This window comes from Ambystoma mexicanum, chromosome 6q (assembly GCF_040938575.1).
Source record: "Ambystoma mexicanum isolate Mex_15411 chromosome 6q, UKY_AmexF1_1, whole genome shotgun sequence".
NCBI classification, from domain to species: domain Eukaryota; kingdom Metazoa; phylum Chordata; class Amphibia; order Caudata; family Ambystomatidae; genus Ambystoma; species Ambystoma mexicanum.
Genome location: NC_090937.1, coordinates 1,602,527,936 through 1,602,542,983, shown reverse-complemented (window position 1 = coordinate 1,602,542,983; position 15,048 = coordinate 1,602,527,936). Strand labels below are relative to the sequence as shown.

At 44.9% G+C, this 15,048-nt stretch overlaps 1 protein-coding gene across 6 annotated transcripts in view; it reads left to right on the top strand.

Annotated features, from left to right (window-relative positions):
- Positions 1–15,048, top strand: part of DCTN1 (dynactin subunit 1) — a 1,327,898-nt gene that overhangs the window by 721,313 nt on the left and 591,537 nt on the right. For all 6 annotated transcript variants that reach the window (XM_069632341.1, XM_069632339.1, XM_069632344.1 and 3 more), the window contains 2 exons: positions 10,364–10,555; positions 11,578–11,700. In XM_069632341.1, coding sequence (XP_069488442.1) covers positions 10,364–10,555; positions 11,578–11,700 — 315 coding nt within the window. The remainder of the gene's footprint in view (positions 1–10,363; positions 10,556–11,577; positions 11,701–15,048) is intronic.

The following is a 15,048-nucleotide window of genomic DNA, read 5'->3' as shown; positions in this document are numbered from 1 at the left end:
GATGCAAGAGAGTGAACAGCGCTCAAGCAGCAGTATATATACAACTGTCATGGGTATCAGGCAGGTAGTTGGGGCAAGCTGGGTGGAGGCTTGGCAGGCCTGGCATAGGCACACAAAGAACCCATAACAAATCCTTCCTTTCATTCTTTCCTAATGTTTGTAGTAACTTCCTGGTTACCACTTCCTGTTGCCAAACAGGAAGTGCATGATAACTCATCAGCTCTCTTGTGTTTGGGTGACTCTGGCTATATAAGCCACACCCAAGATTCTTCCAGTGCTTCGTGTTGCTTACTGTGCGCTGTATCAGCAACACACTTGCCGTGCTCTGGATCAGCCAGCATCTGCTTACCTGCTCCGGATCATCCTGCTTAACTGCTCCGGATCATCTTGCTTCTGCTTACCTGCTCCGGATCATCCTGCTTCAGCTTACCCGCTCCGGATAGTCCTACTTCTGCTTACCTGCTCCGGATCATCCTACTTCTGCTTACCCGCTCCGGATCATCCTACTTCTGCTTACCCGCTCCGGATCATTCAGCTTCAGCTTACCTGGTTCTTACTCCACGCCGCAGCATCTCCAGTCAAGAGGGGAATTCTCCACCAGCACCTGTAAGAACAAAGAAGAACCGCGTGAACACGCGCACATCAGTAACGCTGCGCATACTCACCGAATCTTCCCGCAATGCTGGAATCCAAGTTAGTTGCACGAGCGCACAAACCCCTGTAAGAAAGAAGACACATTATTCATTGCACTCGCTCGAATAAAACAGACACTTATTTCATTGCACTCTTTCTCTATGCGGTGCATACTTACTAAAAGCCTCTGTGCAAACTTACCTAACCACCAAGTCTCCAGTAGCGCTGAACCCGGACTCAAGGCGCTAATACCACATAATTTCTCCTGCAAGGGAAAGGGAGAGACATTACCAGGCACGCTGGAATTGAAGGCGCTGCGCAAACCTACCAGCAGCCAGCTTCTACATGCAGTGCTTCTCACCCACAAAAATACCGGCAAACAAAGACAACACGGACAACTTTGGACACTCAACATTCTCCACGCAACGTTCACTTGTGGGAAGGACTTTCTAGCCAGTGAAGAAACTGGCGCCTTGAACTCTCAGCCTTGCTGTGAAGGCATAATACAGTGTTTGGCATCTGAACTCAGCCTACAGACATTAGCACTAATCACATGAGTGAATCGCGCCCCTGCAAATGCAGGATGGAGTGCACACCGTACTAAAGATCAAGGTAAGCCCGTAGGGGGACATCACAGCACACAGTAAAGAGAAGGGAAGGGCCCATGGGAATCGGGTGAATGCAGGTCTGAGTGTACACCTTCTATTTCACAGGTATTCCTCCAGGTGAAACGGGGGAAGTGACGACTCTGGGTCAAGGGAGGCTCGTCCATCGCTCCTGCAGAGACACATGTGAGTGTGACAACATCATACATCATCATTTGTTAGAAACTATTCAATCTGCCATTATATATGTCATACAGGCTAGGGTTTAGTGATTGACAATTATGACAAATCTTCATTCAGTCTAAACATTAGTTATTCTAGCGAAAGCAGCAGAGACAGTTTTCTGTTTTGAGGAACATGGAGCTCTGACTCAGTAAGGATATCTTGTTCTAAGTCGAGAAACATTCCATACTACGTTATCTGTTTGCTACGGCTCATGAGCTAAGGGTCAGACAGTTCTGAAGCAGAAAATGACCATCCTGCATGAAGGTGCACCGCTAGGAGCATATACTTCATGTTTAACTGCCTTTTACAACAGTGCTAGCAAGACAGACCGGCACCTGGACTACTGATTAGGCGCGACTCTGCCATGGCCTCTCACTGTGTGCGGCTCTAAGCATAGAATACATTTGCAAAGCGCTACATGTAGAAAGAAAATGGCCGGCGTTACACAAAATGGACTCCCTTTGGTTACATTCAGGTTTCTCGGATTGCGATGTTTGCCACATGATGCGATTCGCTTCTGGCCAACATATTATACGTATCATTCTGCTATGGGGTTATTTTTCAATATAACAGTATATCCATACTTTTACAACTGGCTCTTTGACGCATAATCATTTTTAACCTGAACAAAATGTGTTTCTCGAACCACTCATGGCTCAGGCCTAGTCCTCCAGAAAAAACATTGGCCATAGCTACAATATTCTGTATCTGAAGTCCAACTAAGAGTTTAGTAAAACCATTCAACTGAGGCAGTACAGGACTCCACTCTTATTATAAGGCTGTACCACCTGAGTATATGGTAGCGTAGACAGAGCAGCCAGGCTTATCTTAGGAGGGAGATAGGGCTGTAGAATCAGTACAAGTGAAATTGTCATACAAATGTTCCAAAGAAACACTGAAACAATGTATTGTAAAAATATAAAGAATTTATTTAAATACAGGTAGGCCCAGATAAATCTAGGGGTAAGTATGTACTAACACATTATATGAAATCACACAGACACAAATATAGACCTTATTTGAAGTACCTAACAGTAGTTCCAGGGAAGTCGAAACCTTTTCATACACATTTAATATAGGTCAAGGCCATTTGTGGTGAGTAAAAACCAATGGTTACTTTTTACAATTACCTTCAGTAATGCAAGGGCAGTAGACCCTTCCATTTGTATAATGATTCTCAGCACAAATCACTTCATCAGTCAACTACTTAAAAGGACTAATCTGGTGATACCAACACTTTACTTTTGCGAACAGGCACAACCTAATCACAGGAGAGTAAAATACCTTCATCTCTACTTTCTATTAGACTGGCAAAACAGTGGCTAAGGAAGAAAAGATGTACATCACACATTCAAGATCAGTAAGAACTTTCGTAACTGTTCACTCTTAGAATTACAGTTGCCAACCAACTCTTTACAAGTAAGTAACTTTTAAAACACTTATTTTCTTTTCTAGGCAGAAGTCCCAATCTCTTGACAGTCTTTCCCTTATTCTTGGAGCATGAGTGTTCTCAGTGGCAGAAGTGGGGTCACTAGGACTAGTGACCAACCAGCAGTGTCAGAATAGGTTCTTTAGTAGCAAAAGTCAGAGTACCTTAGGAACACTAGGCAGACAGGTAAGTTATTTAGAGTTAGATGAGGGTCCAGGGGCTTCGCAGAAGACACCCTTGCAGGATTCTAGCAGTGGGACTGGGTGTACTGGACGAGGGACCTCCCAATCACAGAAAACGCCACATAGCTACACAGAAATCCTAACAGGCTTAAGGTATGTACATACCCAAGCCAACACAGTACCTCAGCATTGAAGAAGATTTTGCTGCAGGAGAACTTCAGGGTCTGGAGCCGAATACCCGGTCAATGCATTCCTTATCGTGGAGACTGAAAACAAGACCTCAGAAGGGACTTTGCAGCAGGGGTCGATGAAGAAGGCTGTAGGCAAGGTTTCCCTCACGGCTGAATGCAGTTCTGTGGATTTGGTGCCTTTTCAAGGAGTACAGAAGAAGACAGAAAATCACGGTTGAATTCTTGTCGTTACAAAGGTCCAGCACTCTGGTGAGGGGACTTTTGGGACTCGATTCGTGTCTCTGGATGCCCACAAAGTTTCAATGAGATTCAGAATTCAGTAGACCGTGCACCGCACAATGGCTCGAGATCCCAGGCTATTGCAACAACGCAAGGTCGCAGCAACACGTGGGATGGTTCAAAATGCAGGTCTTCTTGAGTCTAGTGGGTCTCGCCAGGCTCTGGGTCGGGGCCGTCATTTTCTGAGATCCCAGGTCGATTGGATGGAAGGGCTACAGCAGGCTCCGGTTGCACAGCAGGCTCTCCGGTTGCTGGAAATCGTCTCAGCCGCTTTCCTTCATCTTTCTCTTCAGTTTAATTTCCAGTGGTCTACAAATCTTCAGCTTCCAGATTCGCAGTATTTATCAGGAATTACAGCACAACCTCTGCATTTTCTCCCCGCATTTTACAAGAAGGGGCGGTCTGGTTGTCCAATCAGGACAGCTAGCCCCCCCCCCCCCACTGGGATTTGTCCCCATTCAAGCAAGGCGTAAGACTAAGGGCTGGGGAGTTTTGGACTCCTCCCTCACTTCCTGCTCTCACAGACAGACTAGAGCCTGGGCGTGGAGTCCATGGTACTCCCGCCAAAGATACAAACTACACAAGGGAATTTCCCACCCTGGATGTCAGGGGAAGGAAGAAGAAACGACAAACCCTAAAATGGCAAACAAAGAGAAATCCGGGGACCATTTTAGCAAAGATGACTCGATATTTTGAAAAAGATGGCTCCCGCAGTTATCGTTACTGGAGCTGTGAACAGCCGTGGTAGATGCAAACCATGGTAGTTCATAATGAAACCACTGCCACCAGCCATTGAAGGTAAGCTTGTCAATGTAACAGAATTGTTATAGTTTTAGTGTAAAAGTGATAGATTGCATCTCCCCAGCACTCCACATAAGGTGGGGTATGCTGGTTTCACTTAACAAAATGTAAAAGGGATCCAAAGATCCTTTCTACCCTTCGGAGCTGTAGTTCACTCAAGGTTAGCACAAGAAAGTTAAAAGGGGAGCCCTTAGGGCAACCCAGCAGCAACAGGAACTTATTGCCAAATACGTTGTTAAAGATGATAACTTTAAAAAGACACTATGGAGAGTCTTAAAAATGACACCCATAAAAAGAGTTAAAGATTATGTGAGTGTGGAAAAAGGTTTCCACTCACTGAGGTATTATGGAAAAATATCCCACTAGTAAAGCAAAAAGTTCTGGTGTTGAACCAGGAAAGGAAGATTTACCATTTATGTACAAATCTTACCTAACATACAGCAACAGTAGAAAGTTCAAGGCAATGGTAGACCTAATTGTTTCTGGTACCTGATTGGTACACCATTGTAAACTATGATTGTATCTCCTTTGTAGGACAAAGTATAACTAGAATTAATAACTATGTTCTCAGTCGCAGGAGATTAAACAAATGATGTGTTGGTCCAACAAGATCTAATAACCTCTCGTAGTTGTTGCCCACAGATCCTCTGCAATATTGTAGAGATGGTAGTTACAAGGCCTTTTCAGTTCAAAGTAAATAGACATCAGGAACCATAACTTGTGTTCTGATGCTTGTTAATCTGCTTAGAATCACATGCCGTGCATATAGTCCATCATCCAGTGGTAACTGCAGAGTATTGCATCTTGTCTTTTGAGAATCTAAAGGGTACGTCGACATGGGTGTGCCTGTAACACTATCCCTAACGTGACGTGTAGTGTACCCAAAATCTCTCACGTGTCGAGGTCCCTCAGATTGTTTTTTCCGCCCAGTATACTGGTCGCCTTATGCAGAGCTTTTTCAGAGACATTGCTATTGTAATCCTTTTCAATCTTTGGTCGCATATTGTGTATATATATTATATATTATCTTGCCGTCCTTTGCTCTGACAGCTGTTTCCTGACCTATGCCAAAGCCTGCTCCACGGACCTTCGATAGAAAGTTATCCGGTCTGCTCTGCTGACCACGTGGCCGGGCCCTCTGGCTGGCCTACACAGTAGGGAGAGTAGGGTCGGGTGGACATTTTGTTTTTAAGAATGCCTTTCCCTTTCCTCTCTCTTTGTCCCCTTGGTCCTTTCGTCACTGTATTGTTCCTCAGCTAAGAGAGGACTCCATTTAGGTTTTGTCCTTCTTGCAAGGCCAAATTCCTATGGAGAGACGAACACCTTAAGTGTAACAGGTGTCTTCCCCTTAATCACAGTGAGACGGCTTTTATAGCTTGAAGGCTCCTGCGTCCGAAGACACTAAAGGAGCGCTGGGCGGCCTACGGAATGTCGCAGGCCATAGGTAGTTCTCCCGCTGCCACAACTGCCGATTGTTAAAAGGGGCTTAGTGACGAACAGGGCTCCGATTCGGAGGCCATTGACCTCTCGGCGGAACGTTCCCGCTCCGTGTCGTCCGTCCCAGGCCCTGCCAGGCAAGACACGAGTCCTGCTATGGGGAATGTACACCTCGCGATAAGGACGCACACTCTTCCCACACTAAGGACACAACCACCGGGACGTCTTCGACGAAACAGTCGAAGCGTCCCATTGCGCCAACGGGCACACCCAATGTTTCGTCAGTGCCCGCTAATCGTCAGCCCTCCCCGCAACCGCAGGTGCGTCTTGCGACTCTGCATTCTGAATCGAAGGGCGCTTCCACCAATATTCAAGCGACTGTCAAGATGCATCGTAAAAAGCGTCTACGGTCGAGAAGGCCCCGGTTCTGCCGAAAACAACTGCGCAACCGCAGGGCCAGCCCAAACACCTTCCTGTGACTGAAGATTTACTGAAAGCATTGCTAGGATCGTTTCAGTGGCAAATCGGAAGGAGCGGTGTAAGGATTCGTCGAAACCTAGAGATAGGCCTAAGGATTCATCGGAACCCGCAAAGGATAGGCCCAAAGACATGCCTCAACCGTCGGCACCCCGAAAGGACTTTGCAGGTGACCCTGGGGGTATTTCTTCGACGTTAAGAGACATCTTCACGTTCTGCAGCAGAAGATCAATTGGAATAACCTTTCCCACCTCTATGGTTCCTCAATTTGGACCAGGTAGAAGTTTGAGGGGTTCATGGATAGGTTACAAAGGTTTGTTGAATTCTCTGAGAGATCCACACCCAAAATGCTTCGAGAGGAGAATTCTTTTCCCCCCTATTGCAAAATTTCAAAAGGTCTTTGATCCTTCCCAGGAAGAATATCCTTATGACCTCACTGAGCATGAGGTTCCTATAGACCAATACAATCAAGATGAATATCCTATTGGAGACTCTGTGGGTGCTCACAATGACCCCATGGAGGGTTGGGAGGACTACCACGCCCGGTCGACCCTCAGCCTTGGCCATCACCTACTCCAACACTCGATCCTGACACCCTGTGCATGGATTCTCCCCCCCCCCCCCAACCATATCCACGCGACAGGCCTCACTGAAAGTATTCCATGACCGGGAGGGGCTTGTGTAGCTCTGTTACCAGGGATTCCCCTGAGGTGCCTCAAGGGCCTAATAGGCGCACCAGAGTGTTCTCTGGGGGTCCCTCAGAGGACCTGCCAAAACCGGACGTGGTTCCGAGGTTCACCATTTGGGTCGTAAGGTTCAGCTCAGTTCGTCTTTGTCTCTGGATACCGGGGTAAGCACTGAGGTCTCTGTTTCTGGTGCTTGTCACACCGAGCCACGGCTCGAGGCCCTTCTTGAGGGAGCTATATGTCCCGGGTTAAAACCCAAGGTTTCTCCTAAATACAGTACCGACGGAGTCAAGGGATCCTCTAAGGATCCCGTCGGTAGGATACATTCCTCAACTGTCCCACGCTCGTGGTGTGGTGGTACCGATTCTGTCGGGGGGTGGGGAGGGGTAAAGGTGATCAGCAGCAGGCCTTCCAGTACTGGCTCTACCGAGGTTCCTTCATTGGAGGCTAATTCTGGGTCAGTTCCTACGATGTCCACTAAACATCCTAGATCTGCCATCACCGGCTCAGCCAAGGATCCTTGTTTCAAGGCTAAATGTTTCTTAAATCCCCTGACTCCCGTGAGGGAACAGTTGCCTCATTTCTCCTATGACACAGTTCTCTTCAGGTGTTGGCGGCCCAGCCTCCTTGGTCTACGGCAGCCATTTTGGATTACTCTTACACCAACTTACATGTCGACTGGTGCTGGGAGCTCTTCCTTTGGGGCTGAGTAGTTTTTTCCATGCTATGTGGACAACAGGGTCCCGTTTGTTGGTCCTGGCGACAGCTTCAGCTAAGGCCTCTTGTACACAGAGGTTAGGGTCTGAGAATCGGTCCTTCAGGGTCGCTGTGTGCACTGATCTAAAACTCATTTTAAGCGGCAAGGTGGTTGGTTTTTCTCTCGCCCATCAGCCTCCTCTACAGGGACAGGTAATCTCCCTGCCGACAAATCACCAAATTATATTTTTTTGTTGGTCACACTACACTTCGGTGGGAGGACGAAAACCATCAACGAAGACTGGTGGGGTTTGTCCATTGTTTTCCCTTGCCCTTTCCTCCTACCCCACCCTTCAAACCTCTCTTCTGACAGACTGTTCCCCTCATGGAGCAAGGGAGGGGCTAGTACTGCTGTCGTTTCACAGTGCTCAACCGGGCTGCCCTGCGCACAATCTTTAATCTTTTCGAGAGAAATTGAAGTTGATCACGCACTTGCCAAATAAAGTCCTCTCTTTGGAAGGGTGATTGGCTCAGTGTGGTGGTCTAGAAGCCCGCATATGAAATATCTGGGGTTTCTGGAGCCCGCATAGGAAATATCTGCGGTTCTCGGTGGGAGCAGAAAACTTTAGATTCGGGTACTCTTTTTGGTCTCGGCTTAGCGAGACGCACCGGAAACTACTCTGAGGGGCCCTGCAGCAGTCTCCCAATACCAGATCTTCTTCCAAGGTTCCCCATTTGGGGCTATGGTTGACTGGCTTTGGATACCAGGGTTCGCCCTGAGGCTTCTCCATCTGGAGCTAACTGTACCGAGTCTTGCCTTGAGGCCCATCTCAAGGTGGCTATAAGACCAGTGTTAACCCTGAGGTTCCCCTGCTTTGGGCTAAATCGGTCACCAACAGAATTGAGAGTCCCTCATCGAGGGTCCTGGCTGTTAGGTATATCCCTAAGCCTATCCGCGCGCATGGCCGTGGTGATACCAGTTCTGTTGAGGGGGCGAAGGAAGGCGGTCACGGACCTTCCAGTACCGGCTCTGCCAAGGATCCTCCTCTCCAGGTCTGATTTTCAGTTCGGGCAAGCTATTCTCAAAACCTCTTTCGGTAAAGGAGTTCCATCCACCCGTTATTTTGTAAGGAGTGCTTGGTAATCTCCCCAAAGTATGGAGGAAAGGGGACGGGACGTATGAGTATAACAAAGTTACTCACCGTAGTGACTACCTTACTCCTAGTCCATAGTCCCCTTTCCTCCATTTGCCTGCCCGCTATCCCCTCTAATAAGTATCTCCTTTTATTGCTTAAATGGTCTCAGACCTGGCGATAGAAAAGTACTGAAGGGCGAAGCGCGGGGCAGAGCTAAAGAGGGCGGGGTTACGGCTGCGTGCAGTACCCTGCGTAAAAAGAGAACAACACATTTTTCGATTTGATGCTTTTTTTACAAAAGTGCTCTGGTCCCGTCCCACAGGACGGAATGTCCATAAAAGTATGGAGGAAAGGGGACTATGGACTAGGAGTAAGGTAGTCACTACGGTGAGTAACTTTGTTATTATATATTCCTGTTTGTATCAAGATATTATTCAGTGTGGGGGATTATTACTCAACATTCTATCGATTGGTGTAATGTGTCGTAGATCTACATTGTGCAAAGTGGACCTAAACCTACTATTTCATTCATGTTAATTAAAGTAAGTATACAAATACTAGAGGAAACCCCCCTTTTGTGACATGCTTTCTAGTGCTTAATTAATACTAAGCAAGTGCTTAGTATTGAAAAGGCTTGTCATGGTCTTGTCTGCACTTAATTTATTTGAAGAAAGTTGCAGATGTTCAGATTTCCTGCGCATCAAACCATAGACCCATGAGGAATACTAGAAGTTGTATAAAGTTGTGGGTGTTCTGTTAAAGTACCCTTGACCATACAGGCTTCTAATGTTCCACAATACTGGAAAGACTGAGCTATTGGTAAACGTATGTGGCATGATTTACATAGGTCTTAACCAATAATGTTATTATCTGAGTCCCTTGAATAATGTTGTAAAGTTCTAGAAACGTTTCTAGGAATTCATTCATGTCCATAGTGGAAACTCAGAAGATGAAACATGATGCAAAGAGGGCTTCTTAAGCGTAATTCTTGATTAGCTTTTTCTATCGCTGGTCAGGGCTGTTTTAACTGGTGTCCCAGCAACAACTCTAAATGTCAAATGCGTGTAATTAAAAAGTGTATGAACCCAGCATCCTTCTATGCAGTGCTAGTCTGTCTATAGAATTAGGAAAGTATGTGCTATTCTAAAAATCTGCACATTTTGGGTGTGTTGCACTGGTTGCAAATAACTAAAGTAGCATTCCAGTTATATAACTAATAATGTCAAGGTAAAAGACGATTTCACATATTTATAAAAGAAAGTATACATGTTTGTTAGTATTTTTACATTTTTAAAGCAGGTTTTGAGTTATTGGATCAGTGCTTGTTAATGCAATTTCTCGGTAAATATGCAGCCTAAGTAGTTTTGTGGACAAAACTGTAGTGATTTTTGGCATTATATACTTACATGCCACTCGTTCCAGAAATCTTTTTTTTATAAAACAGTGATAGTCCAAATATGTTGATTTCCAATCCCACACATCTAGCATCACTAACTAAATATTTAGTTCTTGGACTGTGCATTTTTTTATATCAGCCTATTGAAAACTGCACTAAAACATAATCCCACCTCTGCTGTGGCACTTAGGAAGCAATCAACGAGATGAATGACGAACTTCAGGAGAATGCACGTGAGACGGAGCTGGAGCTCAGGGAACAATTGGATATGGCAGGTGCAAGAGTGCGGGAAGCAGAGCAACGGGTGGAAGCAGCTCAGGAGACTGTGGCAGACTATCAGCATACAATAAAGAAATACAGAGACCTGACAGCACATTTGCAGGTAAATGCATTCTGTGGGAAAATGTGCATGGATTACAATAAACTGCAAAAAGAACATGCCATGAACATGCTATGATTCAGCGATGCCTGACCTTTTAATGTCCTTAGTATTAACGGAACAACAGCTTGCTTTGGGGAAATGCACATCCTCATAATCAAACTGACCATTTATGTTGCACTCACCACCAGCTCTGTTGTCTGATTCTAGACAATGCATACTGTCAGTCCTTTTTGCCTCACACTTAAACAGCAAAACAAAATATGCACATTGATCATCACCTTTTACAGCTGCTGTGTTTTAGGAGGCTTAACCTCAGATGGCATTGTTGCCTTTTGGACCTTGCACCTATAAATACACATACCACATGCATGCTGGTGCTCTCTACTTTATTGATAAAGACAACCTGCATGTCTTGCTTATGATTCAATTACTTGGATAGGCAAGTGCTCAGCAGTGCACTACCGTCATATGCTATGTACCCTATGACTTTTATTATTTTTCCATCTAGTTATTCACTGGCAAGTGATTTGAATCCATTGCTCCACAGCATGTCAGATAGATCAAGCAAGCAAGTCATGTAGTTTGCAGTACATCTGGGTCTTACAAAGCAAAGGCGTCAAGTTGCAAGCTTAGTGACTTCGCTTGACCTGCGTTCAGAGGTGTTATGGATATAGTGCTAATGAGGTAATACATATCCAGCCAAGAAGTAGGCCAGTAGATACCTATGACCACTAATTATAAACCATTGTCTGCAACGGTAGAACTGGAATTTGTTGGAACTTGTTAAAATCTGTAAACCGTGGCCATAAAGCTTGGCAATAAGTATAATGTACCCTTTCTATTAGCAGATTCATATTTTAATGGATTAAAAGGATTGCACACTGGACTGTAGTTGACCTTTAAACCTGTTGGTGATTTAACAGCTTGTTTTGGTTTGTGCAGGTACATGTACATCCCAGACTCATGAATGCTTTCTTCCTTTTAGCACATTTGTTATGATTGTCTTTGTATCATGTACACAGGATGTAAATCGAGAGCTGATGAGCCAACAGGAGGCTTCTGTGGAGAAAGAACAGCAGCAGCAGCCGCCGCCTGAGTTGTTTGATTTTAAAATCAAATTTGCAGAGACAAAGGCTCATGCTAAGGTACGCGTTCTTGAATGCAATTGTGAAATGTTGATTTAAGAATAATTACCTTCACTTTTCTCAAGGGAATTGTTGCTTTAGGATTTTATCTAGCTGTTTTTCAAAAAAGTTAGACAAAATGTTTTGTTATCTTACTTTGTTTGTTTGATAACCCAACCTCCCTATGTTTATTTTTAAAAATGTTCCTTTTCATCTGTTTTTATTTTCCTTTTAAAGTAACAATCTCCCATGTTGTCTTTTTCTTTCTATGTTTAACTTGTGCTCTTCAGTACTTAAACATATTCTCCCCTATGGCATTGTCTAGTTAAGCAATAATCACAGTTTCATGGGCTAGAGCGGGTGGTAACGGCTTGAGTCGCGAGGGCCTTTAACGAAGCTGAAGGCATCAGATAAGTGGGTGTTGGGTGGGATTGGAAATAGAAGGGGAAGGGGACGGTTGGGATGAAGATGGCAGGGTGCAGGAAGCAGCTGTCTGGTTGCTCGGAACCCGGGTTTGAATCATGGGATTCAGCCCGCAATCCGAGTAACGGGATCGGATGCTCCCCCGCCCCGGGTGCTAATTAAAGAAAATGTAACTTGGTGCCGCATCTCTCATTAACTGCAGTCCCACTGCTGGGTGCCATTAACAAACAAAACCATAACCAAACCAACCTAGACACTAGCTAACACAGCTAACTTTTAATGTTGGATGCCCTCAATTTGTATTAATAAATGTCAAAGCTGAACACACACAGGGACTTGCTCTCAGTCCCATCAGCAACAGTAATATGCACATTATGGCATCTGCTAGTGACATGGGTTTAAGTAATTTAAGAGAGTAAAGTTGATAGTCTTTCTAGAATCACAAGGATTTGTCAATGATAGTTTCTCCACGTATAGAAGTATGAAAATACATGTATTTATTTAGCAACACGGATGCATTTGGCTAGAATTTTACAAGAAGGATGCATACATATTTACAATTGAATTTAGGTGTTCAACTGGGACACACCACACTGAATTAATTAAATTATACAATTATACTGTGGAAATGTAGTATTAGTGGAGGACAAGATGTTAAAACAAGTTACCACAGTCATTGTACAATTGTAAGGCTGCACCAGTCCTCAGTAACTAAACTCAATAAGTCCAACTCTAGCCTACAAACAAGTGCTGACAAATGTCCAAGGAAGATAATTGGGTGTTTACTACTTTGGTTAAGTTTTCAGAGTTACTCAGAGGTCTCCTATTGGGAGCAATGGACTTAGTACGGGAGCAAGTGCTTTTAGTGCCTTTTATTTTAAGGTAAAACCTCAGATGGGATTCCCATGCCCAGGCTTCACCACCAAATGTTAAAGCAAGGATGTGAATGAGGAAAATGGGCCTTCAAAAACAGGTATGTAAACTGGCCCACTCTGGTACTCTTATTTTAACAGACAACTGTACTCACTCTAGGTTGTGTAATCGGGAGCCCAGGGGGTCACAGGTGCAGAGTGTGTTATTAATTTGATAACTTTGGCAGTTGTGTCCAGCAGTTCTGTTCTCCATCAGCAACCTCACAGTTCCAGAGACCCCGAAGCCTGAGAAAGGACAAAGATGATCCAGAACTTCTGCCTCCAATCCCACAACAATAGAGGACTCTCAGGACACCACATATGAGCTGAACTGTTGAGGGGACATTGCACAGGTCCTGCAGGCACACAGACACAAGATCACAGGACACTGACTCCAGAGTAGCATTCAGAGCTTCAAAACAGCAATGTGAGTTTCACAGCACCATGCTGTGCGAGATCAAGGCAACAGGAGGAGTTTCCTCCTTGAGATGGTGGATACCAGCTATAGGCTTCACCACTTTTCAGAGCTCTAGGAGTATGACCGTGGCAATGCAGGACGTTTGACTGTTTATGCCCATCAGTTCAAGGTAGAAGAGACTGTGGACTTCTGCCGATGAAAGTACAGATCGTTGTCTTGCAGTAAATGGCTGTGGAAATGGTTGTCCCAGCAATAGTCTCTTCCAGAATCATTCTTCAGCCTTTCGGGCTTCAGAAACCTGGCTCCAGTGCTCAACTACAGGAATGGGTTCTGACCCTATCCAAACATACAATGTTCTGGGCTGTGGGGACCTGCAACATTTAAACTCTGATTGGCTGTCTAATCGGGACAGACAGCCTAGGTGCAGTCATAACCTCAAAAATGTTTGCGGTGTGCATTAGGGCTGTTTGCAGCCCCTTAACCAACCCAAACTACTTACATGCCGACACAGTGCCTGGCTGGAGCCTGCACAGAAAATTACCATAACTAGGCATTTCCTACCTATAACATGGAAGAAGACTGCCTACAAAGGCAGTCAGTCGAAAAAAGATGAGGATACACGATTTCTCAGTATTAGGCAGAATTGCATGCAGTACCCTCTGGGAGCACCACACACAATTAGGACCACAGGTGTACGCAAGACAAACCTTTGGTATAAGTCTGTACCACACAGTTTGTTGGTAGCGAGCTGAGCTGCCTGGTTTATCTCAAGAGTGAATGTAAGCAGTACAAGTAGGTACGCAAAGGACTTTCAATCACAGTGGTTCAAGTAGACACTTATACTCAAGGTTTCTTGGTAAAACACTTATTAATTTATTTACACAATCATTTATAAAACATTTCACTAGAAGAAAACTTAATATGATAGACCAATACACTTCAATATAAAAGTTTTTGAGACAGTGAGCTCCCCTGCAAAAGGAGCCAAATGGCAGTTCAGTTACTTAGCTGTGAGCAAAAAGGACAAAAGTAAGTAGAATAGATGATTATATACTTTCTAGGCAGTGCAAATAGTTTCAGTTCACCAGAATAGTTCAATTCAGGTCAATGGTCCAGGCCAAAGTCAATGGGCTAGTCTTCTGGATAGGAAAGAGCAGTTCTGGTATCAAACAGTAAAGTCTTTGCAAAAGTTCTCAGACGTAGTTTAGTCGAAAAAGATTCATTTGTGGGGTCACAAGCTGTTTAGGCCTGCAAGTTGGGAAAGTTTCACAAACTTTCTCCACGAGAGTGGCGTTCTCTCAATCGGGTTGGCACAGTAACTTTGTATGAAGAAAACAAAAGTTTGCTGTAGTCTTGGTTCCCGCCAGTGTCTGCAGATCTCGCTGTTCTTGAGCCTCAGTCGTGGGGACAAGTGGGAGGAAAAGAGGGGACTCCTGCACTCCACGGGATCGTTTAAGAAAGCAAACAAAATGGAGTCACTTCAGTTCCAGTAGCTGTAGATTCAGGAACACAAACTGGTGTCCCTCTCCCTGGTTAAACCTAACCAGCCTTGAGAATGGTATTCTGGTGTCTTATGAATTGATTGGTCCCACCAACTCAAAGGAAGAAGCCGTCCTT